Genomic DNA, 22,573 nt, shown 5'->3' with positions numbered 1-22,573 from the left:
CACCCACTCCCACTCATCCACCCACTCAACCACCCACCCACTCACCCACCCACCTATCCACCGACTCACTCACCCACTCACCCACCCAATCGGTCACTCACTCACCCACCCACCCACTTATCCGCTGGGGCTTCTGGCATCCAAAGAGGCGCGGGCTGTCTGCCTTTTTGTGATTTGTCTCAACAATAAATGACACAAACGTCAGCGTCGCCTGTCTCAGTAATCAGTGTTGGCCACTCGAGGTACAGAGCAACGCACCAACGTAATCACCCGTGACCGCCATGAGCACGGCGCCGGGCGACGCTTCAGTCTTTTGTCAAACGTGACACTTTATTTACTGATTGGCCGTGTCGGGTGGTGGAGGGTTACGACACATTTATAAATAACGCGATCTCACCCCAAAAACACTTTATTATGAATAGTAAGGGGTTGTCACGTGAACAGAACGTGGCCAATTCGTCACTAGCCATATCGGGTGGTGGCGGGTTTTAACGGCATTTATTTACGCGATCTAACCCCAAGATAAAAACCTCTTATTAAATTCGGGTCAAAGGTCGCAGGAGTGGGCCCAGCGGGGGAAGGGAATGGCGTCGCGGATGTTGTCGAGTCCCAGGATGCATTGCAGGTACCGCTCGAAGCCCATCCCGAAACCGCCGTGCGGCGTGGAGCCGAACCGGCGGAGATCCAGGTACCTGGCACGGGGCCACGTGCACAAACCTCATCATCGTCGTCGTCGTAATCATCGTCATCGTCGTCATAATCATCGTCGTCATCGTCATTTTTGTAGTCGTAATCATCGTCGTCATCGTAATCATCGTCGTAATCATCGTCATAGTCGTAATCATCGTCGTAATCATCGTCATCGTCGTCATTTGTGTAGTCGTAATCATCGTCGTCGTCATTGTAATCATCATTGTCGTAATCATCGTCATCGTAATCGTCGTCGTCATCATCGTCGTAACCATCGTCGTCACCATCGTCGTCATTTTTGTAGTCGTAATCATCGTCATTGTTGTAATCATCGTCGTCATCGTCGTCGTTGTAATCATCGTCGTAATCATCGTCGTCATTGCAATCGTGGTCATAATCATCGTGGCGGCTACGCTGCTGCTGCTACTACTGCTGCTGCTACTGCTGCTGCTACTGCTGCTGCTGCTGTTACTACTGCTGCTGCTACTGCTGCTGCTACTTCTGCTGTTACTGCTGCTGCTGCTACTGCTGCTGTTACTGCTGCTGCTACTGCTGCTGCTTACTACTGCTGCTAGCTACTGCTGCTGTTACTGCTGCTGCTGCTACTACTGCTGCTGCTACTGCTGCTACTACTGCTGCTGCTACTGCTGCTGCTACTGCTGCTGCTGCTGCTGCTACTACTGCTGCTGCTACTGCTGCTACTACTGCTGCTGCTGCTGCTGCTGCTACTGCTGCTGCTGCTGCTACTACTGCTGCTAGCTACTGCTGCTACTACTGCTGCTGCTGCTACTGCTGCTGCTAGCTACTGCTGCTCCTAGCGCTGTTGCTGCTGCTACTACTACTACTAGCTACTGCTGCTGCTAGCGCTGCTGCTACTGCTGCTGATGCTAGCTACTGCTGCTACTGCTACGCTGAGACGACGTGGGGGGGGGAGATGAGGTGGGCAGACATTGTCATCACCAACACTCACCACTGATAGGAGTCCGTGAGGCCCAGTCTTGGTGCGCAGAGACACGAGGAGAGTGACGGAGACACGGGGGGGGGGGGGGGGGGGGGCACGGGCAGAGAAGGAGACACGAGGAGAGAGACAGAGACACGGGGGGGGGGGGGGCACGGGGAGAGACAGAGACACGAGGAGAGTGACGGAGACACGGGGGGGGGGCACGGGGAGAGACAGAGACACGGGGAGAGAGACAGAGACACGGGGGGGGGGGCACGGAGAGAGACAGAGACACGGGGGGAGGGGGGGCACGGGGAGAAACGGAGACACGAGTGAAGTCTGGGCGCTGACGGGAGGTGAAGCAGAGTCGGTGTGGCCGCCTACACAACATTTATACTTGGGCGGCGATCTAACCCAAGAAACCGTATTGGTTGCGAAGTCCTACTACGTGTTAAACTCGCTGACAGCACTTGCCCCGACACCCTGTGTGGGCTACGCGGGGGATCTTTGTCTGTTTGTTCGTGCGAGTGGGGTGTGAGTGTCGGCGGAATGTGTGTCTTCGTGTCGGGCAGCGTGTGATGTGGGAGCGGTGGTGCAGCGGTTAGCGCTACCACCCATCATCATCATCACTACCACCATCATCATCATCACCATCACTACCACCATCATCATCACTACCACCATCATCATCATCACCACCACCACCATCATCATCATCACCACCACCACTATCACCATCATCATCACCACCACCACTATCACCATCATCACCACCACCATCATCATCACCACCTATGTCGTTGCATCGATACCAGTGGCTATCAGGAGTTCGGTACCCTAGTGAAGTTGGTGGTGGTGGTATTGATAATGATGCTGATGATGGTGGTAGTGGTGCCTGTGATGGTGGTGGTGGTGAGCGCTGCCGCGCTACGAACCCGGCGACCCGAGTTCGACTCCCGCTCACGGCCACCAACACCAACCGGTGACGATCGCACTGGTCAACACACTTTTTCTGGCATAAGGTATTCCAACGGTTTTAAGGTAATTTTGGGGTGCTGATTCCAAATCAGTTTTTGTCTATCACATCAGGTTTTCGAGATATCAAATATTGCATTTTCAATAAAAACTGCAGAAGAAAAATATTAAATAAATGTGGATATCTACATAAAATGATATTATGAACACACTTATCCTAAAAACACAGCGCCATATTTTAACACTAAAGCAGTCACTGACTCGCAACAACTTGCAATCGCAAGTGACAGAGTTAATTTCGGGTAAAATAAATGAAAATGGGGTATGCCGATAGCATAAAAATGAGATGTGACAGAGCAAATCTGAGATCAGATTTGGAATCGGCACCCTGAAATTAGTCTAGAACAGCTGCAAAAGTCCAGGCGAGAAAAAAATGTTTTTTTTTTTTAATGACCAGTGTTATCCGAACCAGTCTTGGGCCTCCGCTAAGTTGACTGGTGTAGCGGTGTGTAGTGAACATCGCCACTGGGGAGACAAAGGCGGCTGGGCGTGGTGCTAGCCACCCACCCATTGGTGTGCCGTGCCGGACTTCATAGGTGCTGCTACTCGTTAACAGCACTTGCCCCGACAGCTCTGTGTGGGCTACACGGGGGACCTTTGTCTGTGTGCGCGTGTGCGTGTGTGTCGTACGAATCGAGTCGTTCCTGCAGCACGTCCAGCCTCTCCTCCCTTAGGCTGCCCCCACACAGCTCCCCGACCCCCGGGGTCAAAAGGTCAACCGCGGCGACCTGCTCAAGGGTCGGTGGGTAGGGGGAGGGGCACGGGGGGTGGGGGGGGGGGTTGTTAAGAGGGTGGGAGAGGGCAGGAGGCTCAGGGGGCGGTGTGCGAGCGCGTGCCGATGGAGGTGAGCGAGTGGTTGATTGGGCGAGAGATGTAGAGATGTAGTGATGAGGCGAGTGGGTGGGTGGACGGGCGGGCGAGTCGGTGAGTAACTGCACGAGTGAATGAGTGAATGAGCAAGTGGTTGCGAGAGTGAGCAAGCGGTTGAGCGGGCGAGCGAGCGAGTGAGCAGTTGAGTGGGCATGTCAACAGCTGAGTGGGTGAGTCAGCGGTTCAGCAGGTGAGCGAGCGGTTGAGTGGGCGAGCGAGCGGTCGAATGAGCGAGCGAGTGAGCAGTTGAGTGGCCATGTAAACAGTTGAGCGGTTGAGTGGGCGAGTGAGCGGTTGAGCGAGTGAGCGAGTGAGTGAGCAGTTGAGTGGCCATGTAAACAGTTGAGTGGGTGAGTGAGCGGTTGAGTGGGCGAGCGAGCGAGTGAGCAGTTGAGTGGCCATGTAAACAGTTGAGCGGTTGAGTGGGCGAGTGAGCGGTTGAGCGAGTGAGCGAGTGAGTGAGCAGTTGAGTGGCCATGTAAACAGTTGTGCAGGTGAGTGAGCGGTTGAGTGGGCGAGCGAGCGGTTGAGCGAGTGAGCGAGTGAGTGAGCAGTTGAGTGGCCACGTAAGCAGTTGAGTGGGTGAACGAGCGAGCGGTCGAGCGAGTGAACGAGCGGTCGAGAGAGCTTGCGGATGAGCGAGCGGGGCGTGCGGGCGGGCGAGGAGTCACCGTGCGACAGGTGCCGTCGCCCTCCGGGTTGTCGCGCGCGTAGAACGGCTTGAGGTCGCGGGGCCAATCGGTGACGAAGAGGGGCACGCCGCCCCCGCCCACGTGCCCCACCAGGAAGCGCTCGTGCTCCTTGTGCAGGTCGCAGCCCCACTGCGCACGCACAAGCACATGCACACGCACGCACACACACGCACGCACGCACGCTATTGCGCACACACGCACGCACGCTACTGCACACACACGCACGCACGCTACTGCACACACACGCACGCACGCTACTGCACACACACGCACGCACGCTACTGCGCACACACGCACGCACGCTACTGCGCACACACGCACGCACGCTACTGCGCACACACGCACGCACGCTACTGCGGCAATTTCCGTCGGTGAGCTGTGAAGGCCGGGAAATTGTGCACGAAGGGGGGTGGTGGTGGGGGCGGTGTTGTTAGTGAGCAGCACGCGTTACACAAACGTCTCCCCGTGCGCAGCGTGTGCAGCGTGTGCAGCATGCGCAGCGCGCGAAGCGTGCGCAGCGTGCGCAGCGTGCGCAGCGTGAGCAGCGTGCGCAGCGTGAGCAGCGTGCGCAGCCTGAGCAGCGTGAGCAGCGTGCGCAGCGTGCGCAGCGTGAGCAGCGTGAGCAGCGTGAGCAGCGTGAGCAGCGTGAGCAGCGTGAGCAGCGTGCGCAGCGTGCGCAGCGTGAGCAGCGTGAGCAGCGTGAGCAGCGTGCGCAGCGTGAGCAGCGTGAGCAGCGTGAGCAGCGTGAGCAGCGTGCGCAGCGTGCGCAGCGTGAGCAGCGTGAGCAGCGTGAGCAGCGTGCGCAGCGTGAGCAGCGTGAGCAGCGTGCGCAGCGTGAGCAGCGTGCGCAGCCTGAGCAGCGTGAGCAGCGTGAGCAGCGTGCGCAGCGTGAGCAGCGTGAGCAGCCTGAGCAGCGTGAGCAGCGTGCGCAGCGTGCGCAGCGTGCGCAGCCTGAGCAGCGTGAGCAGCGTGAGCAGCGTGCGCAGCGTGAGCAGCGTGCGCAGCCTGAGCAGCGTGCGCAGCGTGCGCAGCGTGCGCAGCGTGAGCAGCGTGAGCAGCGTGCGCAGCGTGAGCAGCGTGCGCAGCGTGAGCAGCGTGCGCAGCGTGAGCAGCGTGAGCAGCGTGCGCAGCGTGAGCAGCGTGCGCAGCGTGCGCAGCGTGCGCAGCCTGAGCAGCGTGAGCAGCGTGCGCAGCGTGCGCAGCGTGAGCAGCGTGAGCAGCGTGCGCAGCGTGAGCAGCGTGCGCAGCGTGAGCAGCGTGCGCAGCGTGAGCAGCGTGCGCAGCGTGAGCAGCGTGCGCAGCCTGAGCAGCGTGAGCAGCGTGAGCAGCGTGAGCAGCGTGAGCAGCGTGCGCAGCGTGAGCAGCGTGAGCAGCGTGAGCAGCGTGCGCAGCGTGAGCAGCGTGAGCAGCGTGAGCAGCGTGAGCAGCGTGCGCAGCGTGCGCAGCGTGAGCAGCGTGCGCAGCGTGCGCAGCGTGAGCAGCGTGCGCAGCGTGAGCAGCGTGCGCAGCGTGCGCAGCGTGCGCAGCGTGCGCAGCGTGAGCAGCGTGAGCAGCGTGAGCAGCGTGAGCAGCGTGAGCAGCGTGCGCAGCGTGAGCAGCGTGCGCAGCGTGCGCAGCGTGCGCAGCGTGCGCAGCGTGCGCAGCGTGCGCAGCGTGAGCAGCGTGCGCAGCGTGCGCAGCGTGAGCAGCGTGAGCAGCGTGAGCAGCGTGAGCAGCGTGCGCAGCGTGAGCAGCGTGCGCAGCGTGCGCAGCGTGCGCAGCGTGCGCAGCGTCCGCAGCGTGCGCAGCGTGCGCAGCCTGAGCAGCGTGCGCAGCCTGAGCAGCGTGCGCAGCGTGCGCAGCGTGCGCAGCGTGCGCAGCCTGAGCAGCGTGCGCAGCGTGCGCAGCGTGCGCAGCCTGAGCAGCGTGCGAGCGAGTGAACCACACGGGGTCACGGCCTGACCTCCACGGGGAAGCGGAAGGATTTGCTGTGGGCGGCGAGCGTGGCGATGGCTTCCGTGTACGAGATGCTGGGTGACGCGCAGACGGACACACGCACGGACACACGTACAGAGACACGCACGGACACACGTACAGATACAGAGACACGCACAGACACACGTACAGAGACAGAGACACGCACAGACACACGGATTGGCACATGGGCACACGGAGGCACAGACACATGGACGGACACGTACGGACACACGTACGGACACACGTACGGACACACGTACGGACATACGTACGGACACACGTACGGACACACGTACGGACACACGGACAAATACAAAGATCCCCCGTGCAGTCACCGGTGTTGGCCGTGAGCGGGACTCGAACTCGGCTCACCGGGGCTCGGAGCGCAGCGTAGCGCTAACCGCTCCACCACCGCTCCCCTCACCAACAACAACAACAACAGCCATTCACCACTAAGTGGCGGTGACGTCACCACGACGCTTGTGCCAGGCCATGTGCACCTTGAGGCCACGTGAAGCGTCGCATCCCCCGCTGGCAGGAGGTCACGGGGCAGACCCAGCAGGTGCCATGGGCTGACCGACTGAAGATGACCACCATCTGTGCCCCTTACTATGCCAACATCAAAGACAAAGATCCCCCGTGTAGCCTGTGACAGACTGTTGGGGCAAGTGCTGTTAGCGAGCAGCATCTATGAAGGCCGGCACGGCGCACGAGGGGGTGGGTGGCCAGCACCACGCCCGGCCGCCTTTGTCTCCCCAGTGGCGATGTTTACTACACACCGCACCAGGTACTCATTTCAGGCTGAGTCGACCTAGGGCAGTCCCAGGACCGGTTCAGATAATCATCACCGGTGTTGGCCGTGAGCGGTCGCCAGGTTTGGAGCGCGGCGTGCTAACCACTACACCACCGCTCCCCTACACATTAGCACACGCACACACACGCCACAAATCAGACGCACACACGCCACAAATCAGACGCACACACGCCACAAATCAGACGCACACACGCCACACATCAGACGCACACACGCCACACATCAGACGCACACACGCCACACATCAGACGCACACACGCCACAAACCAGACGCACACACGCCACACATCAGACGCACACACGCCACACATCAGACGCACACACGCCACAAACCAGACGCACACACGCACGCGCGTGCAGACGTACGTGATGAAGTCGCTTGTCAGCATCTTCTCCACTTTGGCCTGGAGGCAGGGTGGGGGAGAGAGAGGGGGGGGAGGGAGGGAGGGGGGAACGATGGGAGTTCAAAGGGACGGTTCCATAAACACTCAACGTGTTCCTCAACAACACCACCACACCCATAGACTCACACAGAGACCCACAGACTCACAGAGACCCATAGACTCACACAGAGACCCATAGACTCACACAGAGACCCAAAGACTCATCACACAGAGACCCATAGACTCACACAGAGACCCATAGACTCACACAGAGACCCAAAGACTCATCACACAGAGACCCATAGACTCGCACAGAGAGACCCAAAGACTCATCACACAGAGACCCAAAGACTCATCACACAGAGACCCATAGACTCACACAGAGACTCATAGCCTCACACAGCGACCCATAGACTCATTAAACAGAGACCCATAGACTCATCACACAGAGAACCATAGACTCACACAGAGACCCATAGACTCATCAAACAGAGACCCATAGACTCATCACACAGACTCACAGATTCATAGAAACCCCGAGAGATTTGATAAAATGGTGATGATGACAGGAGTGATGTTGATGACGATGCGGGTGATGACGACGATGACGACGATGACGACACCACCACTCCCCCCACCCTAACCGCCGCCTCCCCCCTCCACTCACCCGGTGCCCAGGGGTCACGACCTTGTGGAAGAGGGCGACGTCGTCAGGGCAGGCTTCCAGGATGGCGCCCGTCGCCACCTTGAAGCAACGCTCCATCAGCTGCAGGGGAGACACGGACACGGCACCTAGCCTGGCACCCAGCCCCTAAACCAGCCCTGCACCTAGCCTGGCACCCAGCCCGTTAACCAGCCCTGCACCTAGCCTGGCACCCAGTCCATTAACCAGCCCTGGACCTAGCCTGGCACCCAGCCCGTTAACCAGCCCTGCACCTAGCCTGGCACCCAGACCGTTAACCAGCCCTGCACCTAGCTAGTGCCCCATGTGTGTCTACGCGTGTAGGCGTGTGTACGTGTACACGTGTGTGTGTGCGTCTGTGGAGGAGGCTCATGAAGGACGCTGCTACTGGGCAGTTGGAGGCAGTCGCCCTCCAGCAACAACGGAGGGGGGAGGAGCGACGCTCACAACAACGAGTGGAGCGCCGGGCGTCTAAAGCACAGCGAGTTGGCACAGTAGGGGGCACAGGTGGTTGCATCAGCCACTCGTCTCAGTCAGTCGACCCGTGGCACCTGCTGGGTCTGCCCCGTGACCTCCTGCCAGCGGGCGTTCGACACTTCACGTGGCCTCAACGTGCACCTAGCCTGGCACAAGTGCCGTGGTGACGTCACCGCCAATTCGTGGCGAATGGCGGTTGTTGTTTTGTACGTGCGTGAGTGGGGAGCGGCAGTGTAGTGGTTAGCGCCACGCTGCGCTACGAACCTGGCGACCCGAGTTCGATACCCGCTTACGGCCAACACCAGTGACGATTATCTGAACCGGTCCTGGGCCTCCCCTAGGTCGACTCAGCCTCAAACGAGTACCCGGTGCGATGTGTAGTAAACATCGTCACTGGGGAGACAAAGGTGGCCGGGCGGGCGTAGATGCTGGCCACCCACCCCCTCGTGTGCCGTGCCGGCCTTCATAGGTGCTGCTCGCTAACAGCCCTTGCCCCGACAGTCTGTTACAGGCTACACGGGGGATCTTTGTCTTTGTGTGTGCGCGTGCGTGCGTACGTGAGTCAGCTCCTCTATCCGCGTGGTGAACGCTCGCTCCGCCTCCAGCATGTAGAACTCGGCGAGGTGGTGCCGCGTGTTGGAGCTCTCCGCCCGAAACGTCGGACCCAGGGAGAACGCGCGCGCCAGCCCGCTGCGGACACGCACGCGCACACAATGGGCGCCCGGGAAGGACGGAACGGCACGCGAGGGGGGGGTGGGTGGCCAGCAGAGGTCGCAAACGGGTTTTGATTCCTTACCCGTACCCGGGTACCTGATTGCGACCTCTGGGATGAAGCCACGTTGCAGGCGCGGGTGGGTTGATTCTAGGAACTTGAATTGTGAGAAGAGACAAGACGTTGGGAAATGAGTGACAAACGGTGACTCACCAGTGACTCACGGCCTACCCGTACCCGTACCCGGCCGCACCAGAGTCGCAAACGGGTACCCGTACCCGGCCGGGTACGGGTAGCCGGGTATCGGGTAGGGTACGGGTATCGGGTACCCGGTTGCGACCTCTGGTGGCCAGCCTCTGTCGACCGGTGCGCGGTGCCATCCCCTATTGCCGGCCTTTGTTGGCCCGGGCGTGCCGTGCCAGGCTAGGTGCAGGAGGTCAGAAGGGCAGGCCCAGGTGATATGTTGAGAAGACCGCCCATCTCCCCGTCGCCCACCAGCTGTTTTCGCTGTCAGCAGCCAGCAGCCGGTGGAGTCTCCCCCCCCCGCCCCCACCCCGCCCCCCCGCCCCTCCCCACCCCCTCACCTGGCCACCGCCTCCAGGTGGAGCTGGCCGGACACGGTGAGGTAGGCCGGGACGTCAAAGAAGCTCTCACGCCGTGAGCCTCCGGCCTCGCCCGGTGAGCCACCGGCCCCGCCCGGTGAACCTCCGCCCCCGCCCGGTGAACCTCCGGCCCCGCCCGGTGAACCTCCGACCCCGCTCGGTGAACCTCCGCCCCCGCCCGGTGAACCTCCGCCCCCGCTCGGTGAACCTCCGACCCCGCTCGGTGAACCTCCGCCCCCGCCCGGTGAACCTCCGACCCCGCCCGGTGAACCTCCGGTCCCGCCCGGTGAACCTCCGGCCCCGCCCGGTGAACCTCCGGCCCCGCCCGGTGAACCTCCGACCCCGCTCGGTGAACCTCCGCCCCCGCCCGGTGAACCTCCGACCCCGCCCGGTGAACCTCCGGCCCCGCCCGGTGAACCTCCGGCCCCGCCCGGTGAACCTCCGGCCCCGCCCGGTGAACCTCCGGCCCCGCCCGGTGAACCTCCGGCCCCGCCCGGTGAACCTCCGGTCCCGCCCGGTGAACCTCCGGCCCCGCCCGGTGAACCTCCGCCCCCGCCCGGTGAACCTCCGGCCCCGCCCGGTGAGCCGGCAAGCTCACGGCACAGAGGGAGACACCATCACGCGTTACAACCAACAACCACACGGGCGTCACATTCGCATAATCACAACTCACTCCGCGTGAGTCTTTGTGGTGGTGTTTGTGTGGTGAGTCGATGGGTCTCTGTGTGAGTCTATGGGTCTCTGTGTGAGTCTATGGGTCTCTGTGTGAGTCTATGGGTCTCTGTGTGGGTCTATGGGTCTCTGTGTGAGTCTATGGGTCTCTGTGTGAGTCTATGGGTCTCTGTGTGGGTCTATGGGTCTCTGTGTGAGTCTATGGGTCTCTGTGTGAGTCTATGGGCCTCTGTGTGAGTCTATGGGTCTCTGTGGGAGTCTATGGGTCTTTGTGTGAGTCTATGGGTCTCTGTGTGAGTCTATGGGTCTCTGTGTGAGTCTACGGGTCTCTGTGGGAGTCTATGGGTCTTTGTGTGGCGAGTCCATGGGTCTCTGTGTGAGTCTATGGGTCTCTGTGTGAGTCGATGGGTCTCTGTGTGAGTCTATGGGTCTCTGTGTGAGTCTATGGGTCTCTGTGTGAGTCCGTGGGTCTCTGTGTGAGTCCGTGGGTCTCTGTGTGAGTCTGTGGGTCTCTGTGTGAGTCTGTGGGTCTCTGTGTGAGTCTATGGGTCTCTGTGTGAGTCTATGGGTCTCTGTGTGAGTCTATGGGTCTCTGTGTGAGTCTAGGGGTCTCTGTGGAAGTCTATGGGTCTTTGTGTGGCGAGTCCATGGGTCTCTGTGTGAGTCTATGGGTCTCTGTGTGAGTCGATGGGTCTCTGTGCGAGTCTATGGGTCTCTGTGTGAGTCTATGGGTCTCTGTGCGAGTCTATGGGTCTCTATGTGAGTAATTTGCAACCATCAACTCACTGGGGCTGAGACTGTCAACACGCGAAGCCTTGAAACCACAGTTTAGCACTCCTACCCATAGACTCAACACTGCCCATAGACTCAACACTGCCCATAGACTCAACACTACCCACAGACTCAACACTGCCCATAGACTCAACACTCCTACCCATAGACTCAACACTGCCCATAGACTCAACACTCCTACCCATAGACTCAACACTCCTACCCATAGACTCAACACTACCCACAGACTCAACACTCCTACCCACAGACTCAACACTCCTACCCATAGACTCAACACTCCTACCCATAGACTCAACACTACCCACAGACTCAACACTCCTACCCACAGACTCAACACTCCTACCCATAGACTCAACACTCCTACCCATAGACTCAACACTGCCCATAGACTCAACACTGCCCATAGACTCAACACTGCCCACAGACTCAACACTACCCACAGACTCAACACTACCCATAGACTCAACACTGCCCATAGACTCAACACTGCCCATAGACTCAACACTGCCCACAGACTCAACACTGCCCACAGACTCAACACTACCCATAGACTCAACACTGCCCACAGACTCAACACTACCCATAGACTCAACACTACCCACAGACTCAACACTACCCACAGACTCAACACTGCCCATAGACTCAACACTGCCCACAGACTCAACACTGCCCACAGACTCAACACTACCCACAGACTCAACACTACCCATAGACTCAACACTGCCCATAGACTCAACACTGCCCATAGACTCAACACTGCCCACAGACTCAACACTACCCATAGACTCAACACTGCCCACAGACTCAACACTGCCCACAGACTCAACACTACCCATAGACTCAACACTACCCACAGACTCAACACTACCCACAGACTCAACACTGCCCATAGACTCAACACTGCCCATAGACTCAACACTGCCCACAGACTCAACACTGCCCACAGACTCAACACTGCCCACAGACTCAACACTGCCCACAGACTCAACACTACCCATAGACTCAACACTGCCCACAGACTCAACACTGCCCATAGACTCAACACTGCCCACAGACTCAACACTACCCATAGACTCAACACTGCCCACAGACTCAACACTGCCCACAGATTCAACACTGCCCCTGTACACGAAGCAGTCCCCCTCCTTAACCTCCTTCTGTTCCCGTCTTAAAGCCTCACCACCTCTTCTCAACTGCCCATCCCCTCCTCTCTCCCCTCCTCTCTCCCCTCCTCTCCTCCCCGTCCCTCGAACACTGAACCCCCGGGACCTCCGTGTTGGCGTCTCTCTGAGTCTCCGTGGCGGCTCCCATGCACCTCTCACCTCCACGCGGAAGAGCTCCCCGGCTCCCTCGCAGTCGTTGGAGGTGATGATGGGCGTGTGCACGTGGACGTAGCCCTCAGCCTGCACACGCGGGGGCACGCGGTGGACACGCGGTGAGACAACGGGGGAGACAACGGGGGAGACAACGGGGGAGACAACGGGGAATGTGTGGAAGCAAGGGGAGAGACACGGCGTGACGCGGGGAGACGCGGGGAGGCACAGGGAGGCGCAGGGAGACAAGGGGAGACAAGGGGGAGACGCGGGAATGTGTGGAAACACGGGGAGAGACACGATGTGGTGCGGGGAGACGCGGGGAGACGCTGGGAGACGTGGGGAGACGCGGGGAGACGCAGGGAGACAAGGGGAGACAAGGGGAAACAAGGAGGAGACGCGGGGAATGTGTGGAAGCACGGGGAGGCACGGGGGGGAGACGCGGGGAGGCGCGGGGAGACGTGGGGAGACAAGGGGGAGACGTGGGGAATGTGTGGAAGCATGGGGAGAGACACGGCGTGATGCGGGGACAAGCGGGGAGACGCAGGGAGACGCGGGGAGACGCGGGGAGACGCGGGGGGAGACACGGGGGGAGACACGGGGGGAGACGCGGGGGGAGACATGGGGAGAGACGCGGGCAGACAAGGGGAGACAAGGGGGAGACGCGGGGAATATGTGGAAGCATGGGGAGACACGGCGTGACGCAGGGACACGCGGGGAGGCATGGGAAGGCACAGGGAGACGCCAAACACACAAGGAGACACAGGGAGACGCGGGGGGAGACACGCGGGGAGAGACACACAGGGAGAAGCAGGAAGACGCGGGGAGAAGCAGGGAGACACGCGGGGGGACACGTGGGGAGACGCCAAACACACGAGGAGACGCAGAGAGACGCAGGGAGACGCGCAGGGAGACACGCGGGGGGACATGCGGGGAGACACGTGGGGAGACGCCAAACACACAAGGAGACACAGGGAGACGCGGGGAGACGCAGGGAGACGCAGGGAGACACGGGGGGAGACGCCAAACACACGAGGAGACACAGGGAGACGCAGGGAGACGCAGGGAGACGCAGGGAGACGCAGGGAGACACGGGGGGAGACGCGGGGAGAAGCAGGGAGACACGTGGGGAGACACGTGGGGGGGCGTGTTGCTCGCCTGCAGGTGTGCGTGCAGCGCCTGCGTGGCCGCGTGGCGCACACGCAGCAGCGCCGCAAAGGTCGCGGTGCGCGGGCGCAGGTGGGGGTGGCGGCGCGCAAACTCCGCAGGGTGGCGCCCGCGGGGATTCAGAGGGAACGCCTGCACACACGTACACACACACACGTACACACACACGCGTACACACACGCGCACACGCACACGCACGCGTACACACACACACGCATACACGCACACACACGCGCACACACGCACACACACACGCACGCGTACACACGCACACACACGTACACACACACACGTACACACGCACACACACGTACACACGCGTATGCACACACACGCACGCATACACACGTACGCACACACACACACGCGTACACACGTACGCACACACACACACGCGTACACACGCACGCACACACACGTACACACACGCGCACACGCGTACACACACACATGCGTACACACACACGCACGTACACACACGCGCACACACGCACGCACACACACAGGCACGCGTGCACACACACACGCACGCACATGCACGCGCACACACGTACGCACACACACGTGCACACACATGTGCAGAGACAAAGGTCCCCCGTGTAGCCTCGTCAGGATGCTGGGGCAAGTAGCGAGTAGCAGCAGCACCTATGAAGGCTACCGGCACTGTGGCACACGAGGGGGTGGGTGGCCAGCACCACGCCCGGCCGCCTTTGTCTCTAAGCCCCAGTGGTGATGTTTACTACGCATCACGCCAAGTACTCAGTTCAGGCCGAGTCGACCTAGGGGATGCTCCACGGACAGGTTCAGAGACAATCATCACCCCGGTGTTGGTCGTGAGCGGGAATCGAACTCGGCTCGCCGGGCCTCGTAGCGGAGTGCGCTAACCGCTGCACCACCACTCCCCAGACGAGCACACGCGCACACACGCAGCACCTGTATGTGTGCGTGTGTCACGGTGTTCCACTGTGTGGGGTCCGCTGTTCCCCCCTCCCTACACCCCCCACCCCCCCGTGCATCCCCATGTCCCCCCACGTGTGTGACCCATCACGGCATCCCCCGCGTGACCCCGTGTCCCTCCCCCCGTGTCCCTCCCCCCGTGTCCCTCCCCCCGTGTCCCTCCCCCCGTGTCCCTCCCCCCGTGTCCCTCCCCCCGTGTCCCTCCCCCCGTGTCCCTCCCCCCGTGCCCCCCACGTGTCCCTCCATGTCCCCCCGTCCCCCACGTGACCTCCCCCCTGTCCCCCCCATCCCCCCCGTGTCCCCCCCCCCCTGTCCCCCCCCCCTGTCCCCCCCCCCCCTGTGTCCCCCCCCCTGTGTCCCCCCCCCCCGCACCAGGGGGTCGCAGGCCCCGACCAGGTGGACGTGAGTCGCGTGGACCTCGCCGCTGCGCCGCTCGCCACGGCTTTGCCAGATCCCCCGCACCTCCACCGAGCAGCCGGCATTCAGAGAACTACCGCACGGAGCCGGCGACAACAACCACAGAGTCAACAACAACAACCAGAGTCAACAACAACAACCACAGAGAATGGAAATAATAAAATAATAAAAAGAAAACATAATAAAATAATATAATATTTTTTTCTTATTTTTTTATTTCCCTTCTACGTGACTTTACCGAAAAAACCAAGAAGATGAATCCCTGCAGTCACGAAAGAAGCTTTAAATCGAAACAACCACAGAGTCAACAACAACCGCAGCAGCAGCAACAAGAGTCAACAACAACAACCACAGAGTCAACAACAATCACAGCAGCAGCAGCAACAACCGCCGTTCGCCACAGAGTGGCGGTGACGTCACCGCGGGGTGCCTGTGCCAGGCTAGGTGCACCTTGACTGCATGTGGGGTTGGCAGCAAATACGCTACGAACCCGGCGACCCGAGTTCGATTCCCGCTCACGGCCACCAGCACCGGTGACGATTATCTGACACTGGTCCAGGGTCTCCCCTAGGTCAACTCGGCCTTAAACAAGTAGCAGGCGCGGAGTCTATAAAAAACATCCCAGCTTAAATAGTCGCTCCAAGCCTGGGGCTTGTCATTCAGACTCTGTCTTCTCGACAGACCTGTTCTCCACCTGAGGACGGCTGCTTGCGTTGTGGCCGAAACGTCATGAGGATTGTATTTTATTATATTTTATTTTTATTATTTTATTACTTCCCTTCTACATGATGACTTTACCGAAAGAACCAAGAAGATGAATCCCTGCAGCCACGAAAGAAGCTTTAAATCGAAAAAGTGCTGCTCAATCGCGGCACTTGCCCCGACAGTACGAAGGCTATACCGTAGCACGGGCAGCTTTACTTGTATCTCTGTCTTCGTGCGTCTGAGGGCTACGGGAGACGCGAGGGGAGATGCGCGCTCGTCGCCGTGCCGACCTCTCACCGGATGTGCTGCTGGGGAGAGGTCACCACCTGCACTGGGGTCACGCACGAACCGTCGGACACGTCCACAAACACCACGTCCTTCTGCGAGCGCACAGACTGCACCCAGCCCTGCAAAGACAATGACAAAGGTCCCCCGCGTAGCCTCAACAGACTGTTGGGGGCGAGTGCCGTTAGCGAGTAATAGCGCCTATGAAGGCCGGAACTGTGGCACACGCTCAACAACAACAACCGCCATTCACCACTAAGTGGCAGCGACGTCACCACGACGCTTGTGCCAGGCTATGTGCACTTTTGAGGCCACGTGAAGCGTCGCATCCCCGCTGGCAGGAGGTCATGGGACCGACCCAGCAGGTGCCATGGGCTGACCGACTGAAGATGACCACCATCTGTGCCCCTTACTATGCCAACATCAAAGACAAAGATCCCCCGTGTAGCCTGTAACAGACTGTAGGGGCAAGTGCTGTTAGCGAGCAGCACCTATGAAGGCTACCGGCACGGCACACGAGGGGGTGGGTGGCCAGCACCACGCCCGACCGCCTTTGTCTCCCCAATGGCGATGTTTACTATGCACCGCTCCAGGTACTCATTTGAGGCTGAGTCGACCTAGGGGAGGCCCAGGACCGGTTCAGATAATCGTCACCGGTGTTGGCCGTGAGCGGGAATCGAACTCGGGTCGCCGGGTTCGTAGCGCAGCGTAGCGCTAACCGCCGTGCCACCGCTCCTCTCGTAGTTTCACCACCCCACCCCCTCACTCACCACCCTCACCCCCCCCTCACTCACCCCCCTCATTCACCACCCTCACTCACCCCCCCCCTTACTCACCACCCTCACTCACCACCCCCCTCACTTACCACCATCACCCCCTCCCCTCACACACCACCCTCATTCACCACCCTCACTCACCCCCCCCCTCATTCACCACCCTCACCCCCCCCTCACTCACCACCCTCACCCCCCCCTCACTCACCACCCTCACCCCCCCCTCACTCACTCACCACCCTCACTCACCCCCCCTCACTCACCACCCTCACCCCCCCCCTCACTCACCACCCTCACCCCCCCCTCACTCACCACCCTCACCCCCCCCCTCACTCACCACCCTCACCCCCCCTCACTCACCACCCTCACCCCCCCCTCACTCACCACCCTCACCCCCCCCTCACTCACCACCCTCACCCCCCCCTCACTCACCACCCTCACCCCCCCCTCACTCACCACCCTCACTCACCTGCACCGTGACCGCCGCTCCGTGCTCATTCCTGGCGAGCAGCTCCCGGACGCTGCGCGCTGTTGGCCTCGGCTGCTGCCCACCTCCTCCTTCCTCTCCCGGGCCCTGCCCCGCTGCCCCCGTGTGCTGCCCCGCCACCCCGAGCCCCGCCCTCGGGCGTGGCCTTCTTGCTGCCCACGCATGGCAGCTGCCCTCCGTCGGAGCCCTGGACAGAGCCCTCCTCCCCCCGTTCAGCACCATGGATAGCGCCCTCCCGCCGTTCAGCACCATGGATAGCGCCCTGTCCAGCATTGCTGCAGGGCAGAGGTCGCAAACGTGTTTTGATTCCTTACCCGCACCCGGCCGCATCAGGGTCGCAAATGGGTACCCGTACCCGGCCGGGTACAGGTAGTCGTATCCTACCCGTACCCTACCCGAAATGAGTGACAAACGGTGACTCACCAGTGACTCATACCCGTACCCGGCCGCACCAGGGTCGCAAACGGCTACCCGTACCCGTACCCGGCCGGGTACGGGTAGCCGGGTATCGGGTAGGGTACGGGTATCGGGTACCCGGTTGCGACCTCTGCTGAAGGGGCCCGGTGCGACAGTGGGGCATGGTGCAAACGATCACTACTTGGTTAGCCAGTCAAACATCACGGAGTCTCAAGACACTTTTACAGGAGGGTCCTGCCAAGATTGTGCAGTCGCGGGCGATGCTGCTGCTGCCGCTGCTTCTGCTGTGTGGTCGATATCGTGCTTGCGAGTGATTCGCAGGTGATTTTTGTTTCAGCACTGAGGATGTGGTTTTGGCCGACAGCGGTTCCACTGGGTGTGTGGGTTTGGCTAGGAGGGCGAAACTAGGGAACCCGGAGGAAACCTCTGCAGAACAAGGGAACACACAAACGCCACACTCACTCACACTCTGCAGAACAAGCGAACACACAAACGCCACACTCACTCACACTCTGCAGAACAAGCGAACACACAAACGCCACACTCACTCACACTCTGCAGAACAAGGGAACACACAAACGCCACACTCACTCACACTCTGCAGAACACGAGAACACACAAACGCCACACTCACTCACACTCTGCAGAACAAGCGAACACACAAACGCCACACTCACTCACACTCTGCAGAACAAGCGAACACACAAACGCCACACTCACTCACACTCTGCAGAACAAGCGAACACACAAACGCCACACTCACTCACACTCTGCAGAACAAGCGAACACACAAACGCCACACTCACTCACACTCTGCAGAACAAGCGAACACACAAACGCCACACTCACTCACACTCTGCAGAACAAGCGAACACACAAACGCCACACTCACATTCTGCAGAACAAGCGAACACACAAACGCCACACTCACTCACACTCTGCAGAACAAGCGAACACACAAACGCCACACTCACTCACACTCTGCAGAACAAGCGAACACACAAACGCCACACTCACTCACACTCTGCAGAACAAGAGAACACACAAACGCCACACTCACTCACACTCTGCAGAACAAGCGAACACACAAACGCCACACTCACTCACACTCTGCAGAACAAGAGAACACACAAACGCCACACTCACTCACACTCTGCAGAACAAGCGAACACACAAACGCCACACTCACTCTGCAGAACAAGCGAACACACAAACGCCACACTCACTCACACTCTGCAGAACAAGCGAACACACAAACGCCACACTCACTCTGCAGAACAAGCGAACACACAAACGCCACACTCACTCACACTCTGCAGAACAAGCGAACACACAAACGCCACACTCACTCACACTCTGCAGAACAAGAGAACACACAAACGCCACACTCACTCACACTCTGCAGAACAAGCGAACACACAAACGCCACACTCACTCACACTCTGCAGAACAAGAGAACACACAAACGCCACACTCACTCACACTCTGCAGAACAAGCGAACACACAAACGCCACACTCACTCTGCAGAACAAGCGAACACACAAACGCCACACTCACTCACACTCTGCAGAACAAGCGAACACACAAACGCCACACTCACTCACACTCTGCAGAACAAGAGAACACACAAACGCCACACTCACTCACACTCTGCAGAACAAGCGAACACACAAACGCCACACTCACTCACACTCTGCAGAACAAGAGAACACACAAACGCCACACTCACTCACACTCTGCAGAACAAGCGAACACACAAACGCCACACTCACTCTGCAGAACAAGCGAACACACAAACGCCACACTCACTCACACTCTGCAGAACAAGCGAACACACAAACGCCACACTCACTCTGCAGAACAAGCGAACACACAAACGCCACACTCACTCACACTCTGCAGAACAAGCGAACACACAAACTCCACACACGCTCTCACACGAGACAAAGATCCCCCGTATAGCCTGAACAGACTGTAGGGGCAAGTGCCGTTAGCGAGTAGCACCTAAGAAGGCCGCTACGGCACACGAGGGGGTGGGTGGCCAGCACCACGACCGCCCTGTGGCGATGTTTACACATTGCACCAGGTACTCATTTGAGGCTAAGTCGACCTAGCGGAGTTCCGGGGACTGGTTCAGATAATCGTCACTGGCGTTGGTGTCCACGAGTTGGAATCGAACTTGGATCGCCGGGTTTGTAGCGCAGCGTAGCGCTAACCACTCTGCTCCACTCACAACAACAACAACAACAGCCATTCGCCACTAACTGGCGGTGACGTCACCACGGCGCTTGTGCCAGGCTAGGTGCACGTTGAGGCCACGTGAAGTGTCCAACGCCCGCCGGCAGGAGGTGATTCCACGAGATGGTGATACCACGAGAGATGTTATCACACGTTCCGGCCAAATACAAAATTATTGTCGATTGATTTATTTCTCCTGCTGCTCGAATGAGCATCCGAGGCAGTCGGTGCTTATCTCCCGTGTACAGCCCCCGCAGAGCCAAGCGGTGTAAATTCCACATTACTATGGCGGGGGCAAGTCCATCCCAGAGGACAAGAACTGCTGGCCGGCTTCACCGCAACGCGGCGTTCGGAAGGTCGCGAGTTCACCCCCCGGCTGAGTGGGTTGACTCGGCCCATCATCCGTCCCTCCGTCCGGGGTCGATAGAAACGAGTACCACTTTGCGGTGGAGGAAACGGTGGTGGGCCTATGGATATCCGCGACCCCGACATGGGAATGTGGAATTTCTACCACTTGGCCGTGGGATGTAGGACATCGTTTGTTTGTTTTTTTGCTTTAAAGCAACTTAATAGTTTCGAGAAATTATTAACTTGAAAAAAAAAAAACAACGATAATCATCATACGATGATATTTTGCAAAATGTGATTCATAGTGTATCTCGTATCGTACAAGATACGTTTTATAAAATCGAGTTTCGCAACATGTGTGTGATCTGCCAACCCTCGCTGCTTCCTGCACGGTCGTACATGTTACGTAAATCGTTTAATGATAATGATACTGCTGCTTAAGCTACTACTGCAGATTTTTTTGTGTGTGCAGATGCTGATGATGATACTGCTGCTGATAATGGTTGTGGCGATGTTAGTGATGATGATACTGCTGATGATAATGATACTGCTGATGATGATAATGTAATTATACTGCTGCTGATGCTACTGCTGCTGATGATGATGCTACTGCTGCTGATAATGGTTGTGGCGATGTTACTGATGATGATACTGCTGATGATAATGATACTGCTGATGATGATAATGTAATTATACTGCTGCTGATGCTACTGCTGCTGATGATGATGCTACTGCTGCTGATAATGGTTGTGGCGATGTTACTGATGATGATACTGCTGATGATAATGATCCTGCTGCTGATGCTACTGCTGCTGATGTTTTGTGCAGATGCTGATGATGCTACTGCTGCTGATAATGGTTGTGGCGATGTTACTGATGATGATACTGCTGATGATGATAATGTAATTATACTGCTGCTGATGTTTTGTGCAGATGCTGATGATGCTACTGCTGCAGATAATAATGGTTGTGGCGATGTTACTGATGCTGCTGCTGCTGATACTGCTGCTCAAGCTACTGCTACTGATTTTTAGTGATGATGCAGATGATGATGCTATTGCTGGTCACAGTGCCGATGGTACTGCTGCTGATGATGATAGTGCCGATGCTATTGCTGCTGATGACAATGCTGATGCCACTGCTGCTGATGCTACTGCTGCTCACTGTGCTGATGATGGTGGTACTACTGCTGCTGCTGCTAAGGCTGCAGATGGTGGTGGTGGTGGTACTGCTACTGAATGACAGCGAGCGCTGATGCTGCTACTGCTGGTGACATTGCTGATGTTACGTGCTAATTGCTGACAGCACTTGCCCCAACAGTCTGTTAAGTCTATACGGGGGATCTTTGTCTTTCTTCCTGTGGGAGCGGTGGCGTTGCGGTTAGCGATACGAACCTGGCGACCCGGGTTCGATTCCCGCTCACGGCCAACACCGGTGACGATTATTGAAACCGGTCCTGGGGCTCCCCTAGGTCGACTCAGCCTCAAATGAGTAACCTGGTACGGAGTGCAGTGAACATCGCCACTGGGGAGACAAAGGCGGTCGGGCGTGGTGCTGGCCACCCACACCCTCGTGTGCCGTGCCGGCCTTCATAGGTGCTCGCTAACAACACTTGCCCCTACAGCCTGTTACAGGCTACACGGGGGATCTGTGTCTTTGTTACTGAAGCTACTGCTTGCTGATGATAGTGCTGATGATCGTGTTGATGATAGTGCTGATGATGGTGCTGATGATAGTGCTGATGCTGTTACTGCCGGTCACAGTGCTGATGCGACTAAAGCTACTGCTGCTGATGATGCCCCCGCCACCACACGCACCGGATGATTGCTAAACCCCCTTCAGAGTTCTCACCTCCACGTGCTCAGCGCGTCTCGCCTCACTTCCGGGTTCCCGTGACGTCACGCACGCGCCCATTCGAATCCACACAACGCATGGGCGCGGTGCGATTACATATCGTAGAGCGGATAAGCGGCGCGTTGAATATCGCAACGCGCATAGGCGCGATTGTAATCCCCAGCACGCATAGGCAAGGCCGGAATGGATATCGTAGTTCAGATGGACTCGGAGGCGCGATTGTAATCCCCAGCACGGATAAGCGAGGCCGGGATGGATATCGTAGTTTGGATGGACGACGAGAATTGTATTTCT

The 22,573-nt window shown here is 58.7% G+C and overlaps 1 protein-coding gene across 1 annotated transcript; it reads right to left on the bottom strand.

Annotated features, from left to right (window-relative positions):
* Window positions 1-128: 128 nt before the first annotated feature.
* On the bottom strand, window positions 129-22,325 carry NARS2 (asparaginyl-tRNA synthetase 2, mitochondrial). The gene is made up of 16 exons (XM_078881146.1): window positions 22,277-22,325; window positions 17,404-17,696; window positions 16,174-16,283; window positions 15,127-15,244; window positions 13,789-13,929; window positions 12,640-12,720; window positions 10,314-10,446; window positions 9,836-9,956; window positions 9,097-9,229; window positions 8,048-8,146; window positions 7,364-7,401; window positions 6,170-6,236; window positions 4,207-4,356; window positions 3,296-3,393; window positions 1,661-1,687; window positions 129-692 (listed from the first exon to the last, which is right to left on the bottom strand). Exons 2-16 carry the CDS (start codon window positions 17,692-17,694, stop codon window positions 548-550), a joined length of 1,752 nt encoding a protein of 583 aa, XP_078737272.1. The 5' UTR covers window positions 17,695-17,696; window positions 22,277-22,325; the 3' UTR covers window positions 129-547.
* Between the last annotated feature and the right edge of the window lie 248 nt (window positions 22,326-22,573).

The sequence above is a fragment of the Lampetra fluviatilis genome, chromosome 60 (assembly GCF_964198595.1).
Source record: "Lampetra fluviatilis chromosome 60, kcLamFluv1.1, whole genome shotgun sequence".
In the NCBI taxonomy this organism is placed as follows: Eukaryota; Metazoa; Chordata; class Hyperoartia; order Petromyzontiformes; family Petromyzontidae; genus Lampetra; species Lampetra fluviatilis.
The sequence above is the reverse complement of the archived record's forward strand: the minus strand, read 5'-3'. Positions and strand labels throughout refer to the sequence as shown.

Excerpts from the sequence above, each read along its gene's own strand:
- NARS2 (XM_078881146.1), bottom strand. The coding sequence starts at position 17,694 with ATGCTGGACAGGGCGCTATCCATGGTGCTGAACGGCGGGAGGGCGCTA. Across the intron at positions 16,284-17,403 it reads GAGCGGCGGTCACGGTGCAG|GGCTGGGTGCAGTCTGTGCG; the intron begins GTGAGTGAGGGT and ends TTGTCTTTGCAG. Across the intron at positions 9,957-10,313 it reads TTCACCGGGCGGGGCCGGAG|GTTCACCGGGCGGGGCCGGT; the intron begins GTTCACCGGGCG and ends GCGGGGGCGGAG.